Source organism: Sceloporus occidentalis, unplaced genomic scaffold, assembly GCF_023333645.1.
Source record: "Sceloporus occidentalis isolate IW3139 unplaced genomic scaffold, rSceOcc1.0.p SCAF_232, whole genome shotgun sequence".
NCBI lineage: Eukaryota > Metazoa > Chordata > Lepidosauria > Squamata > Phrynosomatidae > Sceloporus > Sceloporus occidentalis.
Genome location: NW_028317212.1, coordinates 247,132 through 265,464, shown reverse-complemented (window position 1 = coordinate 265,464; position 18,333 = coordinate 247,132). Strand labels below are relative to the sequence as shown.

The following is an 18,333-nucleotide window of genomic DNA, read 5'->3' as shown; positions in this document are numbered from 1 at the left end:
GCCAATCACGGTTTGAGGTTTTTCCGGCATGATAATTACGTCTCCGACCTGTGCAAATAATAACACGTATTTGAGGAATGTATGGAGGAATTTTTAGAAGCCGGACAGGAAAATCCACCCATCCTGCGTGTGTCTGGAGACCGACCGCGGCATAAAAGCATCACGTGATACGCGATATACCTGCCAAGGAACTTCAGAGAGGGCGGTAGATAAGTGGAACAGCCTCCCAGCAGAGGGTAATACAGTGAGGGGGTAAAACATGTATGGGATATTGATTAAGGTTTGAGTCTTTACGGCAGGAGAAACTGGGAGACGAGACGGTCTTTTGACATTAAAAAAAATAGGCCGCTGCTCTTCTGTGGAGTACAACTCCCATCAGCCTCAGCCAGTGTGGTGATGATGCACATTATGGGGTTTGCATCCCTCAAAAGGGGTTGCCCTACAGTGGGCACCGTATGTGTGAAAATGTGTATTTTGCACAATTAACTTAATTTAACCCTTTCTTTTGTGTGTCTACCCTACAATAGGTCATGTACTGTCACATGGGCTGCCTGCAAATGGGGGCTTTTTTACGAAAATGATAAAATTTTTGTTGTTTTTTAGAATTGTTTGGGCATTTGTAAGGTAATTGAGAGGAAAAGGGTTTTTTCTGCCTTTATTTTTTTTTTTTTGCTGTTTTGTGATTGGCCGCATGGTTCTGTAAACATTGTAAATATGTATCGGTGTAAAGTGTGTAGCAAAAATCTAAAAACAGCCCAAGCACTGAAGGGGTTAAAAGGTGAGCTAAGAATGCTGGAGATTGATACCCCGACAGGGGCAATTTACCCGCCACCAGCATTAAGGGTACATATACTATAGGGTAATGTATAAAGAATATATATAATTCTAGTGGTCTAATCACCATAGCAACCAATTGAATGTTCCTTCTGATTGGACCATTCCGTTTGCTGATGAGGTTATTATGAATTAAAGGGACAGGGTAACCTTTTATCTGTTCACTAAAAGATGGTGTTCATCTGCATTTTGATTATAGTGCCGGGCAGGGTCCACACAGGGGCCACACAGGGGCAGGGGCATTATACCAGGGGGTAACATGCATCTCTCCTTGTGTTTTAAACCCTCTCTAAATCAGCCACTCACCCCCTGGCAAGTTAACGGTTAATCCAGATAGTCATGAGGCGGCATTTTAGCCCTGGGGCCCTTCTGCAGACACAAAGGGTTAAATGTCCTTCGAGCTGCGGAGCCCCCGCCTCGAAGAGATGAATAAATAAAGAGGGGTTCGGTTACACTGACACAGCATGCAGGGGGTTAACAGCCTCTCCCCACCGCCACCCCCTCTGTCCCCGCCCCTTCTCTCTGCCTATCCGGAGCTCCTGCATCCCTGGTACTCCGCCCCCTCTCTGATACCCAGCGCATCATCTCTGATACCCTGCCCCACCTGTCACTGTTACCCTTCCCCACCTGTCACTGTTACCCTGCCCCTCCTCTCTGATACCCTGCTCATCCTCCTGATATTGCCCCTCCTGTCTCTGTTACCCCTCCTCCTTGGTACCCTGCCTATTCTGCCTCTGCTGTCTGTTGTCCCCCCCGATACCCCAGGGGGGTTCTTTCCCATCCCTCCGCCCCTCCTCTTTGTGTCTCTCCCCATCTCTCCTCTCTGTCTCTCCCTGCCCCGTGTCCCTCCCCCTGGTCCCCAGCCCCAGTGGGCAGATGCAGTGCTGACGTCACTCCAGCTGCACTGCCAGCGCTGTGATGCTGCCAGGAATGTGATGCTGGATTCGAACAGCCATGATCGGGGAGCAGCCTGCGAGCTGAGTGCAAGGAGCTGAGTGCCGGGGGTGAGTGTACAGGGGGTGGATGATTGAGTGGTGGGGCTGGGGGGGTGAGTACAGGGGGTGAGGGTGAGTGCAGGTGGGGTGTTGAGTTTAAGGGGTGTGGGGGGTGAATGCAGGGGCTGGGGGTGAGTGTAGGGGCTGAGGGCGAGTGCGATGGGTAGGTGGTGAGTGCAGGGGGGGGTGAGTGTAGAGGGTGAGTGTAAGAGGTGGGGGAGTGAGAGCAGGGGGTGGGGGTTGTTTTGTTGATGGTGTCATTTTGCTGTATTGGGCCCAGACTGTCAGTCTGTAAAATCGCTTAATGCGGTGTGTGTCTGCGTGTGACGGTCTCCGGTGTGTGTCTGCGTGTGACGGTCTCCGGTGTGTGTCTGCGTGTGACGGTCTCCGGTGTGTGTCTGCGTGTGACGGTCTCCGGTGTGTGTCTGCGTGTGACGGTCTCCGGTGTGTGTCTGCGTGTGACGGTCTCCGGTGTGTGTCTGCGTGTGACGGTCTCCGGTGTGTGTCTGCGTGTGACGGTCTCCGGTGTGTGTCTGCATGTGACAGCCTCCGGTGTGTGTCTGTATGTGACAGCCTCCGGTGTGTGTCTGTATGTGACAGCCTCCGGTGTGTGTCTGTGTGTGACAGTCCCCGGTGTGTGTCTGTGTGTGACATCCTCCGGTGTGTGTCTGTATGTGACAGCCTCCGATGTGTGTCTGTGTGTGACAGCCTCCGGTGTGTGTCTGTGTGTGACAGCCTCCGGTGTGTGTCTGTGTGTGACAGCCTCCGGTGTGTGTCTGTGTGTGTGACAGCCTCCGGTGTGTGTCTGTGTGTGTGACAGCCCGTGGTGTGTGTCTGTGTGTGACATCCCGCGGTGTGTGACAGCCTCTGGTGTGTGTCTGTGTGTGACAGCCCCGGTGTGTGTCTGTGTGTGTGACAGCCCCCGGTGTGTGTCTGTATGTGACAGCCTCCGGTGTGTGTCTGTATGTGACAGCCCCGGTGTGTGTCTGTGTGTGTGACAGCCCCCGGTGTGTGTCTGTATGTGACAGCCTCCGGTGTGTGTCTGTGTATGTGACAGCCCCCGGTGTGTGTCTGTATGTGACAGCCCCCGGTGTGTGTCTGTGTATGTGACAGCCCCCGGTGTGTGTCTGTATGTGACAGCCCCCGGTGTGTGTCTGTATGTGACAGCCCCCGGTGTGTGTCTGTATGTGACAGCCTCCGGTGTGTGTCTGTGTGTGACAGCCTCCGGTGTGTGTCTGTGTGTGTGTGACGGCTCCCGGTGTGTGTCTGTGTGTGACAGCCTCCGGTGTGTGTCTGTGTGTGACAGCCCCCGGTGTGTGTCTGTGTGTGTGACAGCCTCCGGTGTGTGTCTGTGTGTGACAGCCTCCAGTTTGTGTCTATGTGTGTGTTTGTGTCGGGTCATGGTGTGTCTGTGTTGTGTGTCTGTGTCAGGTCACTGTGTGTCTGTGTTGTGTGTCTGTGTTGTGTGTCTGTGTCAGGTCACTGTGTGTCTGTGTTGTGTACCTGCTGTTTGTCACACAGGACAGGGTGTTAGTTGTGTTGTTAATGCTGATACATCAGCTCGTTGTGTGTTTGCTGGAGATCTATTGTAAGATGCAGCGTGCGAGGCCTGCGTGTCCCTGCTGTCTGTCTCTCAGATGTCTGTCTGTCTCTCAGATGCCCTGCACTGTCTCTGCCCCTGATAATGTACTCAGCGCACTGCGTTACCGTGGCACTGTGCGTGTTGTGTCTCCCGTGTTACACGCGTGGCTCAGAGGGACTGTTATTGTACAGAACGGGAGAAACATTCTGATTCTGGAGCAAAATGTAAAAGATGGCCTTATCACCATGGCAATCAATAGAATGTTCCTTGCTGACTGGACTATTTTGTTGGTTGCTACAGCGATAAGACACCTTCCCTAACTCATCACCAAATCATCACTGTGAGCAGAGAGCGGCCCCGTGGGAAGCTGTCTCGCAGGGACGGGAGGGTGTCTCGCAGGGACGGGAGGCTGTCTCGTAGAGACGGGAGGGTGTCTCGCAGGGACGGGAGGCTGTCTCGTAGAGACGGGAGGGTGTCTCGCAGAGACGGGAGGGTGTCTCCCTCTACTCTGATATAATGTGTCTGTAACATAATACCCCTATACGGCCGGGCTGAGAACACACTCACCGGTTGTGGGGGGCAGTGAGTGGAGGTTGCTCCTGGACTCAGTGTTTGCTGGGACTGGAGGCCAGGCTGTTCACTCACCGGTTCTGTGGGGGGGCAGTGAGTGGAGGTTGCTGGGAGCGGAGGTCCCGCAGAGCAGGTGCTCACACTATTACTGAATGTCTCGCCCCCTGCAGGGAGGTGCGCCAGATACCTGCGATACCCTCGTACCCGGCACACATTCCACACCTCCCAACATTTCAAAATGTGAAAGAGGGACACTTTTTTTAATACAAGCGATTGCACTAAAATGTCGCGCTTGCATCGCCACTTAAAACACGCTTTATTTTTGTCAGTGCAGTCATGCATATTAAACATAACCAACACATTGAATTCCCATAAGGCTCAGCCAGACATACTACTTCCATGATGCTGGCTGAGCGTCATGGGAAGTGCAGTAACAGTAAAGCTGCAAATGCTAGCTGTGAACTAAAATTCCCATGATTCTCAGCCAGCCAGGTGTCCACCATAATTCTGGCTGAGCATCATTGGAAGAGTAGGACTCCCTCTCAGGACCCTTAAACACACCTGCCCATAAACACACATATACGCATACACTGCCTTTACACACACACATATACACGTACACTGCCCTTATACACACCTATACACGGACACTGCCCTTACACACACATATACATGTACACTGCCCTTATACACACACATACATGTACACTGCCCTTATACACACATACATGTACACTGCCCTTATACACACACATATACACGTATACTGCCCTTACACACACACACACACACACACATACATGTACACTGCCCTTGTACACACACATACATGTACACTGCCCTTATACACACACATACATGTACAATGCCCTTATACACACACATACATGTACACTGCCCTTATACACACACATACATGTACACTGCCCTTATACACACACATATACACGTATACTGCCCTTACACACACACATACATGTACACTGCCCTTGTACACACACACATACATGTACACTGCCCTTATACACACACACATACATGTACACTGCCCTTTGATTTTGGAATTAAAACATTTGCTGTTGCAAACATTTTTAGATGAAAAAGTTCCATTTTATTCAGTGGAACAAAACAGCGATCACATTATTCTCCACCATATTCTTGTGAGAAACTTTTCTTTATTAATTCATGTAAACAATTTTTTCATATTTAATAAAAGCTATGATTGAGAATTTTTTGTTTTTATTTCCTTTTATTTGCCAACCTACACCCCCAGTTATGCACATCTGCCCCCAGGCTTGCCACTCTGCCCCCAGAAATGCCTTATACCCCTATATGCCACTCAGGGGGGTATAAGGCATTTCTGGAGGCAGAGTGGCATATAGGGAGTTAAAAGGCATTTCTGGAGGCAGAGTGGCATTAGGAGGGTTAAAAGGCATATCATGGGGCACTCTGCCTCCAGAAAAGCCTTATGCCCCCCATTTAACAACCCCGGCGCGGTGCGCGCAAGCTGGCCCCTTTAATTTCATTAGACGCTGGCAGTCGGAAGAGACTTTCAATCTGCGTCTCAGCCGCTCAGCGGCTGTTTTGAATATGGGTCTGCCAGCCGCCCGGCCCACGGACCTTCCGGCCCACCGGCCCTGGCCTCACCCTTCCTCTGCCCCTGCAAAGGAAGGGTGAGGCAGATAGGCGGGACGGCGGGACAGAGACCCAAAATCGTGACTGTCCCGCCTAAATAGGGACAGTTCGGGGGCATGCACATTCTGAGCTCCTAGAAAAGAGGGGCATCGGGGAGGGGAGAGGGGGCATTGGGGGGAAAGAGGGGGCATCAGGGGAGCGGAGAGGGGGCATCAGGGGAGGAAAGAGGTGGCATCAGGGGAGGAGAGAGGGGGCAACAGGGGTACCAAAGAGGGACTGGGCGAACTAAATCTAATTTGGAGGCATGTAAACAGGGGCTTTGGAGAGCAGCCGGTACTATGTTCGGTCCCAGAGAGTTGTGCAATACTCTGCAGTTTGTTACGCCCTCTGTTGGTGCTCAGATGGTTAATACAGACCTCTTGTTTTATTTACCGGCAGATCGGCCCCATTCGGGCCCCGTCTAGTCGCCCGTTTCTCCTGCTGTAAAGACTCAAACCTTAATCAGTCGTTGGTCTCGTCTTAGATTCAGGAGCCGTATGTCTATCCCATGCGTGTTTAATACACTCACTGTATTACCCTCTACCACTTCTGCTGGGAGACTGTTCCATTTATCTACCACCCTCTCCGTAAAGTAAAACTTCCTTACATTACATTACCCCCGTCCCCCGTAGTATTTTTTCCCTGTCCTCTTTCCATGATGACGGCCCCAGCTGTGCCTGGGATGGGCTCGTGACCTCCACGGTCTCTTATTTCACTGTCTATTCCCAGGCGCAGTCTGTCTGCTCTTGTCATGACTTTTACACGCGTGTTGAGGACAGTTGGGATATTTTTAACACCAAGCATACGGCAGCGACCGGGGCTCAGTAAATCTACTAATGTTAGTATCGCAGCGTCTCTTGTACTGATGGAGTTAAGGTGTAAATGCAGGAATATTAGAGGCTGGAATCACACTCCGGTGAGTCACACTTGCTGTCAGTGTCTGTGATTGCAGTCCCGTGACTCACACTTGCTGTCAGAGACCTCAGGCGTGGGCTGACACAGCCACTCCAGGCTGGACAGGAGTCCTAACAGTTACTGTCCACTTGCTGGACTCCGCTTACTGGACTCCACTTACTGGAGTGCCTGTCCAGCCTGTCCAGTAAGCGTAAGGATCCCACAAGTGACACCTCCTCTCGATGACTCACACTCCAGTAAGTGATACGCTGCTGTATTCTTGGATCACGCTCAGGGGTAAGTGAGATATTCTGAGAAGATGTAGTGAGTGACACTTGATTTGTGGCTGTCGTACGCCTTTACACTGCTGTGAGTGACATTATGACACACTCGCTGTTAGAAATCCCACTCACACTAAATTTAACGGCTCTTTAAGTACACATTTATCATTCGTACCCTCTAGTGAGTGTTGGCTCCTGGGTCCCCGCGTGTTTGCCTGTCTAGGGGGTCCTGCATGTAGATTATGGTTTTTGTGGCCCCCTTTCTTCATTGGAGGGGCTTCTCTGATTTAACAATGTTGGGTCACTGCCAGAATATTTTTTGTGTTTTGCTTGTAATTCCGAGTAACCAGAATGTTAAGCACATGTTAAACCAGACTGGATCTCTTCTAGGCTCCTTTTGTGTTTTTTTTGTGTGTGAATCTTGGACAGGATTGGATGATGTGCCTCCAGCGTGTATCGTATCCCCCTCCCCGCCTGCGTTTTAATATTTTGTATGAATATTGTGCCGTAATGTGTCACCTGACATGTCACATCTGTCTCATTTTCATTGTTGTTCCTCTCCACTCATAACTCGAAAACAATGTATTTCTGATTGTTTACTCTTTGCCAGAGAACTGGCCCTAAACGTTTATAGTAAGAAGTGCGGCCAGGGCCGGCCCGACAATGGAGCCGAGTGGGGCAACCGCTCCAGGCGGCACTTTTGAAGGGGCGGCACTTCGCCGCCCCAAGCCCCTTTTTTTTTTTTTTTTTTTTTTTTTTTTAAAGGGAAAGAGAGAGAAAGGGGCGCCGAGTGGTCAGTACCCGCTCGGCGCCCCTCTCTCTCTGCTCTGCGGCGAGTCTCCCTGTTCGGTCTCGGTGCCGGCTTGTAATGCTGAGTGCCGAGACCGAACAGGGAGACTTGCCGCAGGACTGCTGAAAGGTAAGTACAGAGGGGGGGGGGCGGCGGCAGGGACGGAGGGAGAGGAAGGGTAGATAAGGGGGGGGGCGGCAGGGACGGAGGGAGAGGAAGGGTAGATAAGTGGGGGGCGGCATTTTAAAATTCGCCCCAGGGGGCATTTTGCCTTGGGCCGGCCCTGAGTGCGGCCATATCGGTCCAAGAGACGACGGGGTCTGTCGCTAACCGGTCTCCGTGTCTTTTTGTCTCCTTAGATATCTCCTTCGTTGCCATGTTTTTCATTTTACCTGCTTTATCCTCTGGATTCCACCCAATGTCCTAAAAGGGAGAGCCCGCCATGGATAGCCCACCCAAACTTGCTGGAGAAACCTTGATAGTTCATCACATCCCTCTGGTGCATTGTCAGGTGCCAGATAGACAGCGTTGCTCGAATTCCAAAAGGTCACATACTTATGGCCAGAATGATCTCGGAATTACAAGGACCACGTCTCTTCCCGAGAGGGACCTGGCGCAGGCTGACTCCTTGGTGTACAGCAGCTTAATACAGGCTTCCGAGCCGCCCATGAGAGAGAAGAAGCCCAAGAACGAGGAGGACTCGCAGGGGCCGACAACCAGGAAGCGCCACAACCCATTCCTTCCAAACGAAGAGGTGGAGAACAACACCTCGAGCGGAAATCCCGTGGAGGAGTCCTTCCATCTCCACCGCACCTCGGCTGGACCCAAATCGGCTTTCGGCATCCAAGAGCTGGCGTTGCCGCCTTTCCATCTCCACGATCATCCGCCCATCGCCAAGCCCTGGATGTTGTCTGAAAGGTCGGGGTTGGTGGAAGGTCAAGAAGAGAAGGATCCTCTTAATGGCCTACAGAAAGGAAGCAACGGTAATCAGGTCTCCGCCGAGCAGGTGAACGAGGAGCGGCAATGGCTCCAACATGGGGGTCCTAGCTTTTCTCTGGACTGGAACCAGAGCTCAGATTTGGGGAGCCAAGATCTCCTGCAAAGCAGAGAGTGCAGCTGTAACGGGTTTGAGACCCTCCGACACTGCAGGTGCTACAGCGCCTCGAGCCAGTCGGAGATGGACCAGCAGGTGAGCTACGTCAGCGACTCGTCTTGCAATAGTTCAGACGGAATCCTCGTTAACTTCAGCACCTTATACAATAAAATGAACGGACAGCCCAGATCCAACATGAATTCGGGGAGTCTGTCCTGCGACTCCTCGTTTTGCAGTCACCCCGACACAGGAGCCTTCTATCTTGACCTGCAGGCCTCACCCACCGAATCTAAGATGTCTTGCGACTCGCATATCCAAGAAGGCCAAGGAAAACCTTGCGGGTGTTACCACCATGCGTCTTCTCCCGTGCTGGATGCCAACTGCAATTCTTACCATCTCCACTGTGAGTCAATGCCGTGTCTGGCAGAAAGTTCGGACCTGACATCCTGCTTTCAAAGCCAGGCCAGGCTGGTGGTGGCCACTCAGAATTACTATAAACTGGTCACGTGTGATTTGTCATCTCAGTCGTCTCCAAGTCCAGCCGGCTCGTCCATCACCAGTTGCTCGGATGATCACACCAAGTGTAGCCCGCCGCAACCGACAGAATATTTCCTCTTCCAGCAGCCGCAAAGCAGTTCGGACACAAACCCCCCCAAAGGACCCATTGAACGGTCAAAATCGGACATCATTGAAGGACAAGTTTATGTCAACGTGTCTCCTCCAAACTTTAACGCTGGAAGGCAGCGCTCCCGGAGTTACGACCGCAGCTTGGAGAAAAGCCCCACCAATCGGTTGGGATCTTTGGAACGTATGATGAGTTGTCCGGTTAAACTAAGCGAGGGCCAGGTCGGCACTGGCCGGGAATCATCGCCGAAGAGGGTCACGTCCTTCCTGGAGCTAGCTAAGAGCAGAAAGAAGAATGGCACCAGCCCTCCGGTCAAAAGCAGCGGGGATTCCTCCTTGGAGTTCTCGCCTATCCCGGAATTGCGAAAGGATGGAATGTCGGAGCGAGGAGAATTCCGTAGTCACAGCCTCCCACCGATGTCCTTCATGCACTGCATGAGCCGTACGTGCGAGGGGTGCACGGGCGACGGCGGAGACGCCAAAGCCACCAACTCCAATCCGGCCCCCGGCGTCAGCCAGATGTCAGAGAGCAGCAGCGGAGAAACGGAACGGCCCCTGCTTTGTGACGCTCTAGAGTCTGCGGGTTCCGGATTCAATTTCCTTCCCAGAGACCTGAGGATAAAAGGCGACGGTAAGTAAACGAGAAGTTATTGAGATATCCAGAGAACCGGACCTGGTAGCCAAAGGGCAAGTGTTCATTATTAGGGGAGAAAAATACATGGTCTGTATTCTAGGTTGAAAATTTTTTTTTAAATATTTAATTCTTCAATAATAAATAAATAAATAATGAAGAAAATTTTTTTTTTATATGTTTCTTGTATTAATTATAATATATGATAAAATAGTTTCTACGGCAACAGCCTATGAGTGCCAGGCAATTAATGAATCCCTGGAAAATAGTGAATGAGCCGGTTTGACTTATAAATTATAACCTATAGCGATGCAGTGTTTAGAAAAGTGTTAAATTCAGCAGAGCAGATGGAACTGCACCTTTAATACTCACTGAAAAAGATTACGGGTTCATTTGTCTGTGTTTTCATTAAGAAATATTAAATCTTGACATTCCGTTCTATTGTTTACTTGCTAATTCTGTACGGGGGGATAGTGCCGCGCAGGCAGCGTTTTTTGGTGGATTACGTAAAACTGCTTAGTTTGCGTTTCTCGAGTGGAATGCGTCAAATGCGAGACCTCACTTTGCGGCAATTTATTAAAAAACCTCTCTTGTAAGGTTAAAGATGCATTTTTCTTGCTGACTTAATGCCTGGGAGCTCTCAGGGTTTTTGCCCCCATCTCAGGGTGAAGGGGCAGATTCTCGGGGTCACACAGTCTGGGGTCGGCTCATCAGATCAAGTTGTTGTGTTTTTTGGCGATGTGGCACGGAGGCCGCCCGGGTTTGCCGCGCGTCGGAGGAATTCAGCGATTTTACGTCAGCTCGTGAACTCATAGAGGGGTATCAGAGGGGGAAGGAGGGGGGTCAGCGGAGGAAAGTGGGGCATCACGGGTTTGGAGGTTTGGTGAGAGACTGGCCATGTTAAACAGGGACACTTGGGAGGTATGGTGTTCCAGTGCTTTGAAGTAAAGCTACATTGTAAATTGTTTGTATAATTTATGTAAATTTGGGCTTTAATGGTTTCCGGTATTTTCCGTCCTGTGGCCGCCGTGTTATCCCATCGCCTGGCGGTGCTGTATTCTCACACGCAGCTGCTGAGTCCAGTTGCTGGCTGTGTGTCGTAGGAGTTGCAGTTGTTATTGTCCAGTTTGTATGTTGTGAGTTTTTGCCCTTGTAGCAGCGCTATGGCCTCTGCAGGCGCTCTATAAATAAATGAATTGTATTCTGAAACCACGTGACCGGCACTGCTTCCTCGTTCCACCGCAGCAGCTCATCACACAGACATTCCTGGGCCGTCATCCCACAGCTGCCTCTCTGTGATGAGGAATGTTATTTATGGAACCGCACCTCGAACATGCGCGTCCTCGTAGTGCCAGGTGATCAAAGTGACGAAACCCGGCCCCGGGGCAAAAACACTGCCCAACACATGCACCCCCTCCTTACACACAGACACCGTGACAGGCACCCCCTCCTAATACACAGACACTGAGACACGCACCCCCTCCTATTACACAGTCACTGGGACACGCGCCTCTCACCACTCCTAATACACAGACACCGGGAAACCTAGCCCTCACCCCTCCTAATACACAGACACCGGGTCACGAACCCCGCACCCCCTCCTAATACACAGACACCGGGACACAGACCTCTCACCCCTCCTAATACACAGACACCGGGACACGGACCTCTCCCCCCTCCTAATACACAGACACCGGGACACGGACCCCGCACCCCCTCATAATACACAGACACCGGGACATGGACCCCTCACCCCTCCTAATACACAGACACCGGGTCACGGACCCCGCACCCCCTCCTAATACACAGACACCGGGACACACACCCCCTCCTAATACACAGACACCGGGACACACACCCCCTCCTAATACACAGACACCGGGTCACGGACCCCGCACCCCCTCCTAATACACAGACACCGGGTCACGGACCCCGCACCCCCTCCTAATACACAGACACCGGGACACGGACCTCTCACCCCTCCTAATACACAGACACTGGGACACGGACCCCGCACCCCCTCATAATACACAGACACCGGGACACGGACCCCTCACCCCTCCTAATACACAGACACCGGGTCACGGACCCCGCACCCCCTCCTAATACACAGACACCGGGACACACCCCCCCTCCTAATACACAGACACCGGGTCACGGACCCCGCACCCCCTCCTAATACACAGACACCGGGTCACGGACCCCGCACCCCCTCCTAATACACAGACACCGGGTCATGGACCCCGCACCCCCTCCTAATACACAGACACCGGGAAACCTAGCCCTCACCCCTCCTAATACACAGACACAGGGACAAGGGCCTCTCACACCTCCTAATACACAGACACCGGGACACCTACCCCTCACCCCCTCCTAATATACAGACACAGGGACACACACCCCCTCCTAATACACCGACACCGGGACACCTACCCCTCACCCCCTCCTAATACACAGACACCGGGAAACCTAGCCCTCACCCCCTCCTAATACACAGACACAGGGACACACATCCCCTCCTAATACACAGACACCGGGACATCTACCCCTCACCCCCTCCTAATACACAGACTCAGGGACATGGACCTCTCACCCCTCCTAATACACAGACACCGGGACACTATTTAACCAATGGTATTTAAAACCCCATCATTCTCAGCCCAAGGCGGAAGGCACCTGCTTTCGTTTATCCATATCCTAATTTTAATGCAGATTTTAATGTTTTATCAGCAGAAAAGAATTTGCTGATTCAGCTTTTTACATATTTTTCTGCCCGGGTCACATTCCGCAGATGCTGCTAATCGCAGGCGTCTCAGAACTGAGATCGAGTGTCTCCTGTCATGATATCTCACCCCCCCTTATGCATTAAATATATACTATGTGCGTTTTATACGGAGTATACGGTGTCTTCTCCCTCTCCGTGGGGCATTAAGGGGAAAATGACCGACAGGATCTGTTACAGCGGCCCCTGAGACCATCCGGCCGAATTACAGAAAATCCAGAAAGTAAAAAAACAAAACAAAACAATATGCACATTTTTTGTTTATTTCAAATAATTTAATGAACAAACTGGGTGTTAAAAACAAACAGCAGAATAAAAAACTGAAAATTGACATTAACATCTGTGATTGTATCTCATTATGACACTGGCATTTCTCTAATCGCCTTCCTATTTTACTGACATTATAATAAAAGCTATATTTACCCAAACACCAGGGCCGGACTGGGACTGAAAAGCAGCCCTGGAAGCATTTGGAGAGCAGCCCCATATAGTTTATCTCGCGGTCGCGCTCTTATACCCACACGCAACCCTTATACACACCCGAGTCACACTATTTACCATACAAATAACTATAAAACATTCTTTTTGTTACATTATTTGTATTAAAATAACAAAAAGCAAAAGTGTCAAAAGGCCTCTGCCCCTAGAAATGCCTTATACCCTCCTATATGCCACTCTGCAGAAGGGATACACGTTATTTATAATATGTTATCGCAATGGCGTGGATTGGATACTCATATACCGGGCTGCATTAACTCACTTTGCATGGAAACACACGTGACTGTACAACTTACAGGGGGTGGGAGGGGGCGCCCCGCGGCTTCCGTCTACCGCAGGCAGGCTGTCCATATACCTGTATGGATAAGGCAGCCACAGTCATTTAGTGGATACAGCCCTCATACTACGGGGCACAGTCTGTAACATATGACATTGATGCGTGCAAAAAAAAAAGTGCTTTTTTTAAATTCTTCATAAATTTTCATCAATTTTTAGAAAATTGTCCTGAAAAAAATATATATATGAAACTTGTGTGGGTTCACTAAATGGAAAAGAATTACAGCTAAACACGAGCTCCGCCAAAGTGTCAAAACATCCTCGGTCACGAAGGGTAACAAAAAAACAACAACCCCAGTCTGGTGTTTAAAGGGTTAATTGTCTTTTATTACAACAGGGTTTGTTCTTCTGTCCAAGTATCCTCAACATTGTATCTATTAACAAGTTACAAGTATTTCTATGAAGCCCTTACTTCTTAACACTGCAGAAAGTCTGTTTGGAACAAACCACTTCGTGTTAGGGGGGTGGGGGGTGGAATACAACACTGTCATTTGTGAAAGCGGCAGCTGTATTGGCCCTGAGGATATTTGGAAGCAGGACAGAACACCCCTCTATGGTCTTTGCAGTGTGGTACAGCCTGCCCTGACTGTGATGTCATAGTGCTGTGACATCACAATGCTGTGATGTTCTGTAAAAGCGCATCCAGACACTCTGGTTGTTTCAGATTGTGAGCAGTAGCAGTACTGAGCATAACAGTTACCTGTCCACGACAGGCAGCGAAATCGCGATTTCTATTGACTTTAAAAAGACAAAATAGGCAGAGATTAAAAGGCCTTCATTCGTGTGCACGCAATAGCCGGCACATAGGTGCGAGTCTCTGCACCTGAACATCTTTGACTGACCCCCGACAGGTACACGTTTCAGCCGTCATGGAGCGCACTTGCTCCGGCACTCCTAGCCCTGGCACAAGCAGCAGAATAACATTCACGCTGTTTGTATTTGGCTGGGCGCTCTTATGCGGCGGATCTCTACTTTCTGTCTATGGGTTCGCGACATGCCAGTCCGACAGCTGTATCACCTACAAGGCGACGGGCCCGGTACTTGCCGGGATAGGGCTGGCATATTTAATGATGGCAGCGTTTACTGCCAAACGAGAGAGGAGAAGGAGGGAATTAGAAGGAGACCCGACGGATCCAGATAGCAGCTTCCTCTGCGGGAAAAGCCGGCAGTTTGTGCAGTTTGTAATACTCGGGATGCTGTTACTGGCTTGCGGGGTACTGATTAGTATCCCAGGACTTGTGTTTCCAGCCTGCAAGCCGATATCCAACGCAGACAAACCCCCTAAAGTCTGTGAAACTCCCTCACTGCAGACAATCGTAATCATACTAATCGTCTTGTGTTACTGCCTGGCTATCTGTCTGAGTAAAAACCGTCGGGACGGCGACTCTGAGGAGGACCCAGAAGCCTGCAGATATCAGCCGGTTCCTGTAAGGATGGGTGACGAAGTCTTCACATTCCCGTCAGCCCTACCTCCACACTTTGCAGGAGGACATGATCGGCCAATGAGCAGGGACCCTCCTTCCTATGACAGCATCCAGTTTGAAAGGGGCGACCGTGATTCCGGCGGAAGCGACGGGGAAAACGTACACACCGTTCCATGGCGAGGGGGCCCGAGAGTAGAATACATCAACGAGCCTCCCCCTTCAGAGCCACCTCCAAGATATGAGGACATATACCCTTCTCAGCCGGATCCTGAAGAGAGTTCATCATCATCATCGTATTACTCGTTTTCCCAATCATCGGAGTCGAGTGACTATGAGCTCGCACCAGGACCCTAAACGTGGAAAGTCTGAACTATCGGAGGGGTTTTTTTTCTAACATTTCGACTCAGTACAGTGTTTGAGCCGGAAGCGTCACCCAAAACATCACATCTGACAATATCCAGGTCTGCAGATAAAGGACTGAAATCAGACCGGGTTTTTTGTCAGTGCCGGCACCGTACATGACGCCAGTCGAAATGTTTCCCCCCCCCCCCGTGAGACTTCCCCTTTAAATAACAGATAAATAAAATGACATCTTTTCATGGTTGCCCCTCAAACAGTATCTGTGTGCGTTTGTGTGCGTGTTGGATATACCGCGTGTACGAGGTCACATATTCGTATGGAATCTATAAGATAAATCTCTTACATGTGAAATTAATGTGTTATCTATGGCTTGGAGCTACCTCCAACGTATCAGACAGTTTCGGGTTGATACGAATGAACCTTGGGACCGGTAAGAATTGCCCTTGAGAAGTTGATACCTCTTCCCCTCCCCCCCATGTAATTATTATGCTGCGGGGATCGTTCTCCCTGATTGTGTTCCCAAAAGCAGAAAAAAGTGGTTTTTTTCTCATGAAGTTGTAGGGGGACATGTTAACACACACATACACACAAAACATAACTTGTAACTTAAAACCTAATAATAAAAAACGCAACAAGCAATTTGGATGAAACAGGCCGTGGGCTTTTATTTAGTTTACCAAGACATACAAATATTTCACTCATAACTTGTACTTTATAACTGATAACCAAACAACTTAACTCTTGGCATAAGCCCCAGAGCACATCTTAAACATATCTCCTTGCCAACCGCCCTATAAGCCAGCTGGACAAACTAACATCATCAATTCACCCCAACCGCCTCAAATGGTTTTTTTTTTTATAAAAAACCATTTGAGGCCCTTTCCCACCACACCACGGCCTGTTCAACCATGCACTGAACATCAACATTAAAAATATCGCATCCAATATCAGACAGATGAATACCATCCTGTCTGTACAACCCGAAACTCCCACCTTCCAACTCCCTATGTCTAAACGAAAACCCTCCTTCTAAGATCATAAATTTTTCCATGGCCCTGTTAAACTTCCTCCTAACTCTTTCCAGCGCCCGAAAATACGGCTGCTGCAGCCACATAAGGCGAGGAATGATTTCAGACCATATAAATAAAACCTTATTAAAACATCCTTTTAAACATAAAATTAACTCCTTACAAAAAATAATCAACTCTAACGATTTCAATTTACCTAAATCATTTCCCCCGCAATGAATAATAATGGCATTAGGCCACGGCAAACGAGTTACACATTCATCTAAACAATCCTTTAATTGATCCACCCTTAAACCCCTTATGCCCACCCAATGAATAGCTATAACATCCTTATCAAACCCTAAATTTTCACCATAACTCCGTAGGGCCGCTCTTCTCTGCGACCAAAAAACGAAAGAATGGCCGACAATCCATACTATGAACTTCCGATGACCTGCAAAAAAGTTACAATAAACCCAACCTATAAACATAATATTCTTACAACAGATGTGGCCTAATATATATTTTAAAACGCTCAGAACTCCATCTACCCAATCTTTTTATTACAGATTCATCAAGACCCAATAACGCTGCCTCTGTAGCAGCACCAATACGAAATGAATGCGTAGTATATCTTTCGTCACTCAAACCTAACTCATTCAAACCTAAACTCAAAACCCTTTGAAACTGAAATCTAGTAACAGGTAAGCCGGATCGATGGACCAACCAATTTCCTTTAACCCCAGGACGAACCGCATTAAACTTTTCAGCTGCCAAAACCGGACAAATATCTGAACCATTTAACCTATTCAGCATCACCCAACAACCTTTTTTATCCTTATCCGTCTTTGAAGATCTAATAAACAATCTCAAGACCTGGTTACAATAAACATCATTAACTTGCAAACCAGAACCACCTTTCTTGTTTTTTGCCACTAATTCACTCACTCGAAAAGCTCCGAAAAAAGCAACAACAAATGCTGTTCTAAACAATAAACATTCAAAACTATCCCAACAAACTTTATCTAAAACACCTATTAAATTTCTTAAAACAACTGATGAAAGAGGTTTCCTATCATCTGGAATTTTCAACCCATTGTTATAACCTTTCAGCACCTGCCGTACCAAAAAATCCTTGAATGAATGCTGTTTCCCTGCCAATTTAAAGAAAAAGGCAATCCCAACTAAATACCTATCAATACTTGTTCTAGCCAAACTTTTATCTATCAAACTAATAACAAACGCTAACGCACAGTTAATACTACCATCAAACATATCTAAGCATTTTCCTTGAACAAACACATTCCAAGCCTTCCAAGCCTTAGAATAAAATTCCCAAGTGCTTTTTGACACAGATTTTGACAATAGCTCCCTCAACTGGGCGAAGTTAACTCCCACACGCATTCTGGGACTACCGTCCCTTCTTTGTCCGCATCCGGAGCCAATGATCTGAAAAGCTTAAAATTAAAGCGGGACAAAGCATCAGCCAAAATATTCTTGCTTCCGGGAATATGTTTGGCTTTAAGCCAAATATTACCTTTTAAACATATAAAAACTAAACGACGCAACAAATTTATCACCGGAATAGATTTTGCATTTAATGTGTTAATCACCCACACCACACCCATATTATCGCAGTTAAGTAAAATTCTCTTATTGACCCAATCCCTATACCATAACTCAAATGCCACCACCACCGGAAACAACTCTAAAAGAACCAAATTTTTAACCCATCCCGCCTTTAACCATGAATTAGGCCATTCAGCAGAAGCCCATTTCCCCTTCCAAAATATACCGAAACCCGTTGCTCCAGCGGCATCAGTAAAAAACTCCATAGAATGGCTATCAATAAATTCCTCCTGCCAAATAGATGACCCGTTAAAATCACTCAAAAATAGATCCCACACTCTCAAATCTTCTTTAATTTGCTTAGTTAGTCGAACCCTATGATACGGTAT

The 18,333-nt window shown here is 48.9% G+C and overlaps 1 protein-coding gene and 1 pseudogene across 1 annotated transcript; both read left to right on the top strand.

Annotated features, from left to right (window-relative positions):
* The first annotated feature begins 8,062 nt into the window (after positions 1 to 8,062).
* LOC149276636 (AP-4 complex accessory subunit RUSC2 pseudogene) lies at positions 8,063 to 9,976 on the top strand (annotated as a pseudogene).
* A 4,477-nt stretch (positions 9,977 to 14,453) lies between these two features.
* LOC149276635 (transmembrane protein 171-like) lies at positions 14,454 to 15,362 on the top strand. Its single transcript, XM_089503416.1, has one exon. It carries the CDS (start codon positions 14,454 to 14,456, stop codon positions 15,360 to 15,362), a length of 909 nt encoding a protein of 302 aa, XP_089359542.1.
* The last annotated feature ends 2,971 nt before the right edge of the window (positions 15,363 to 18,333 follow it).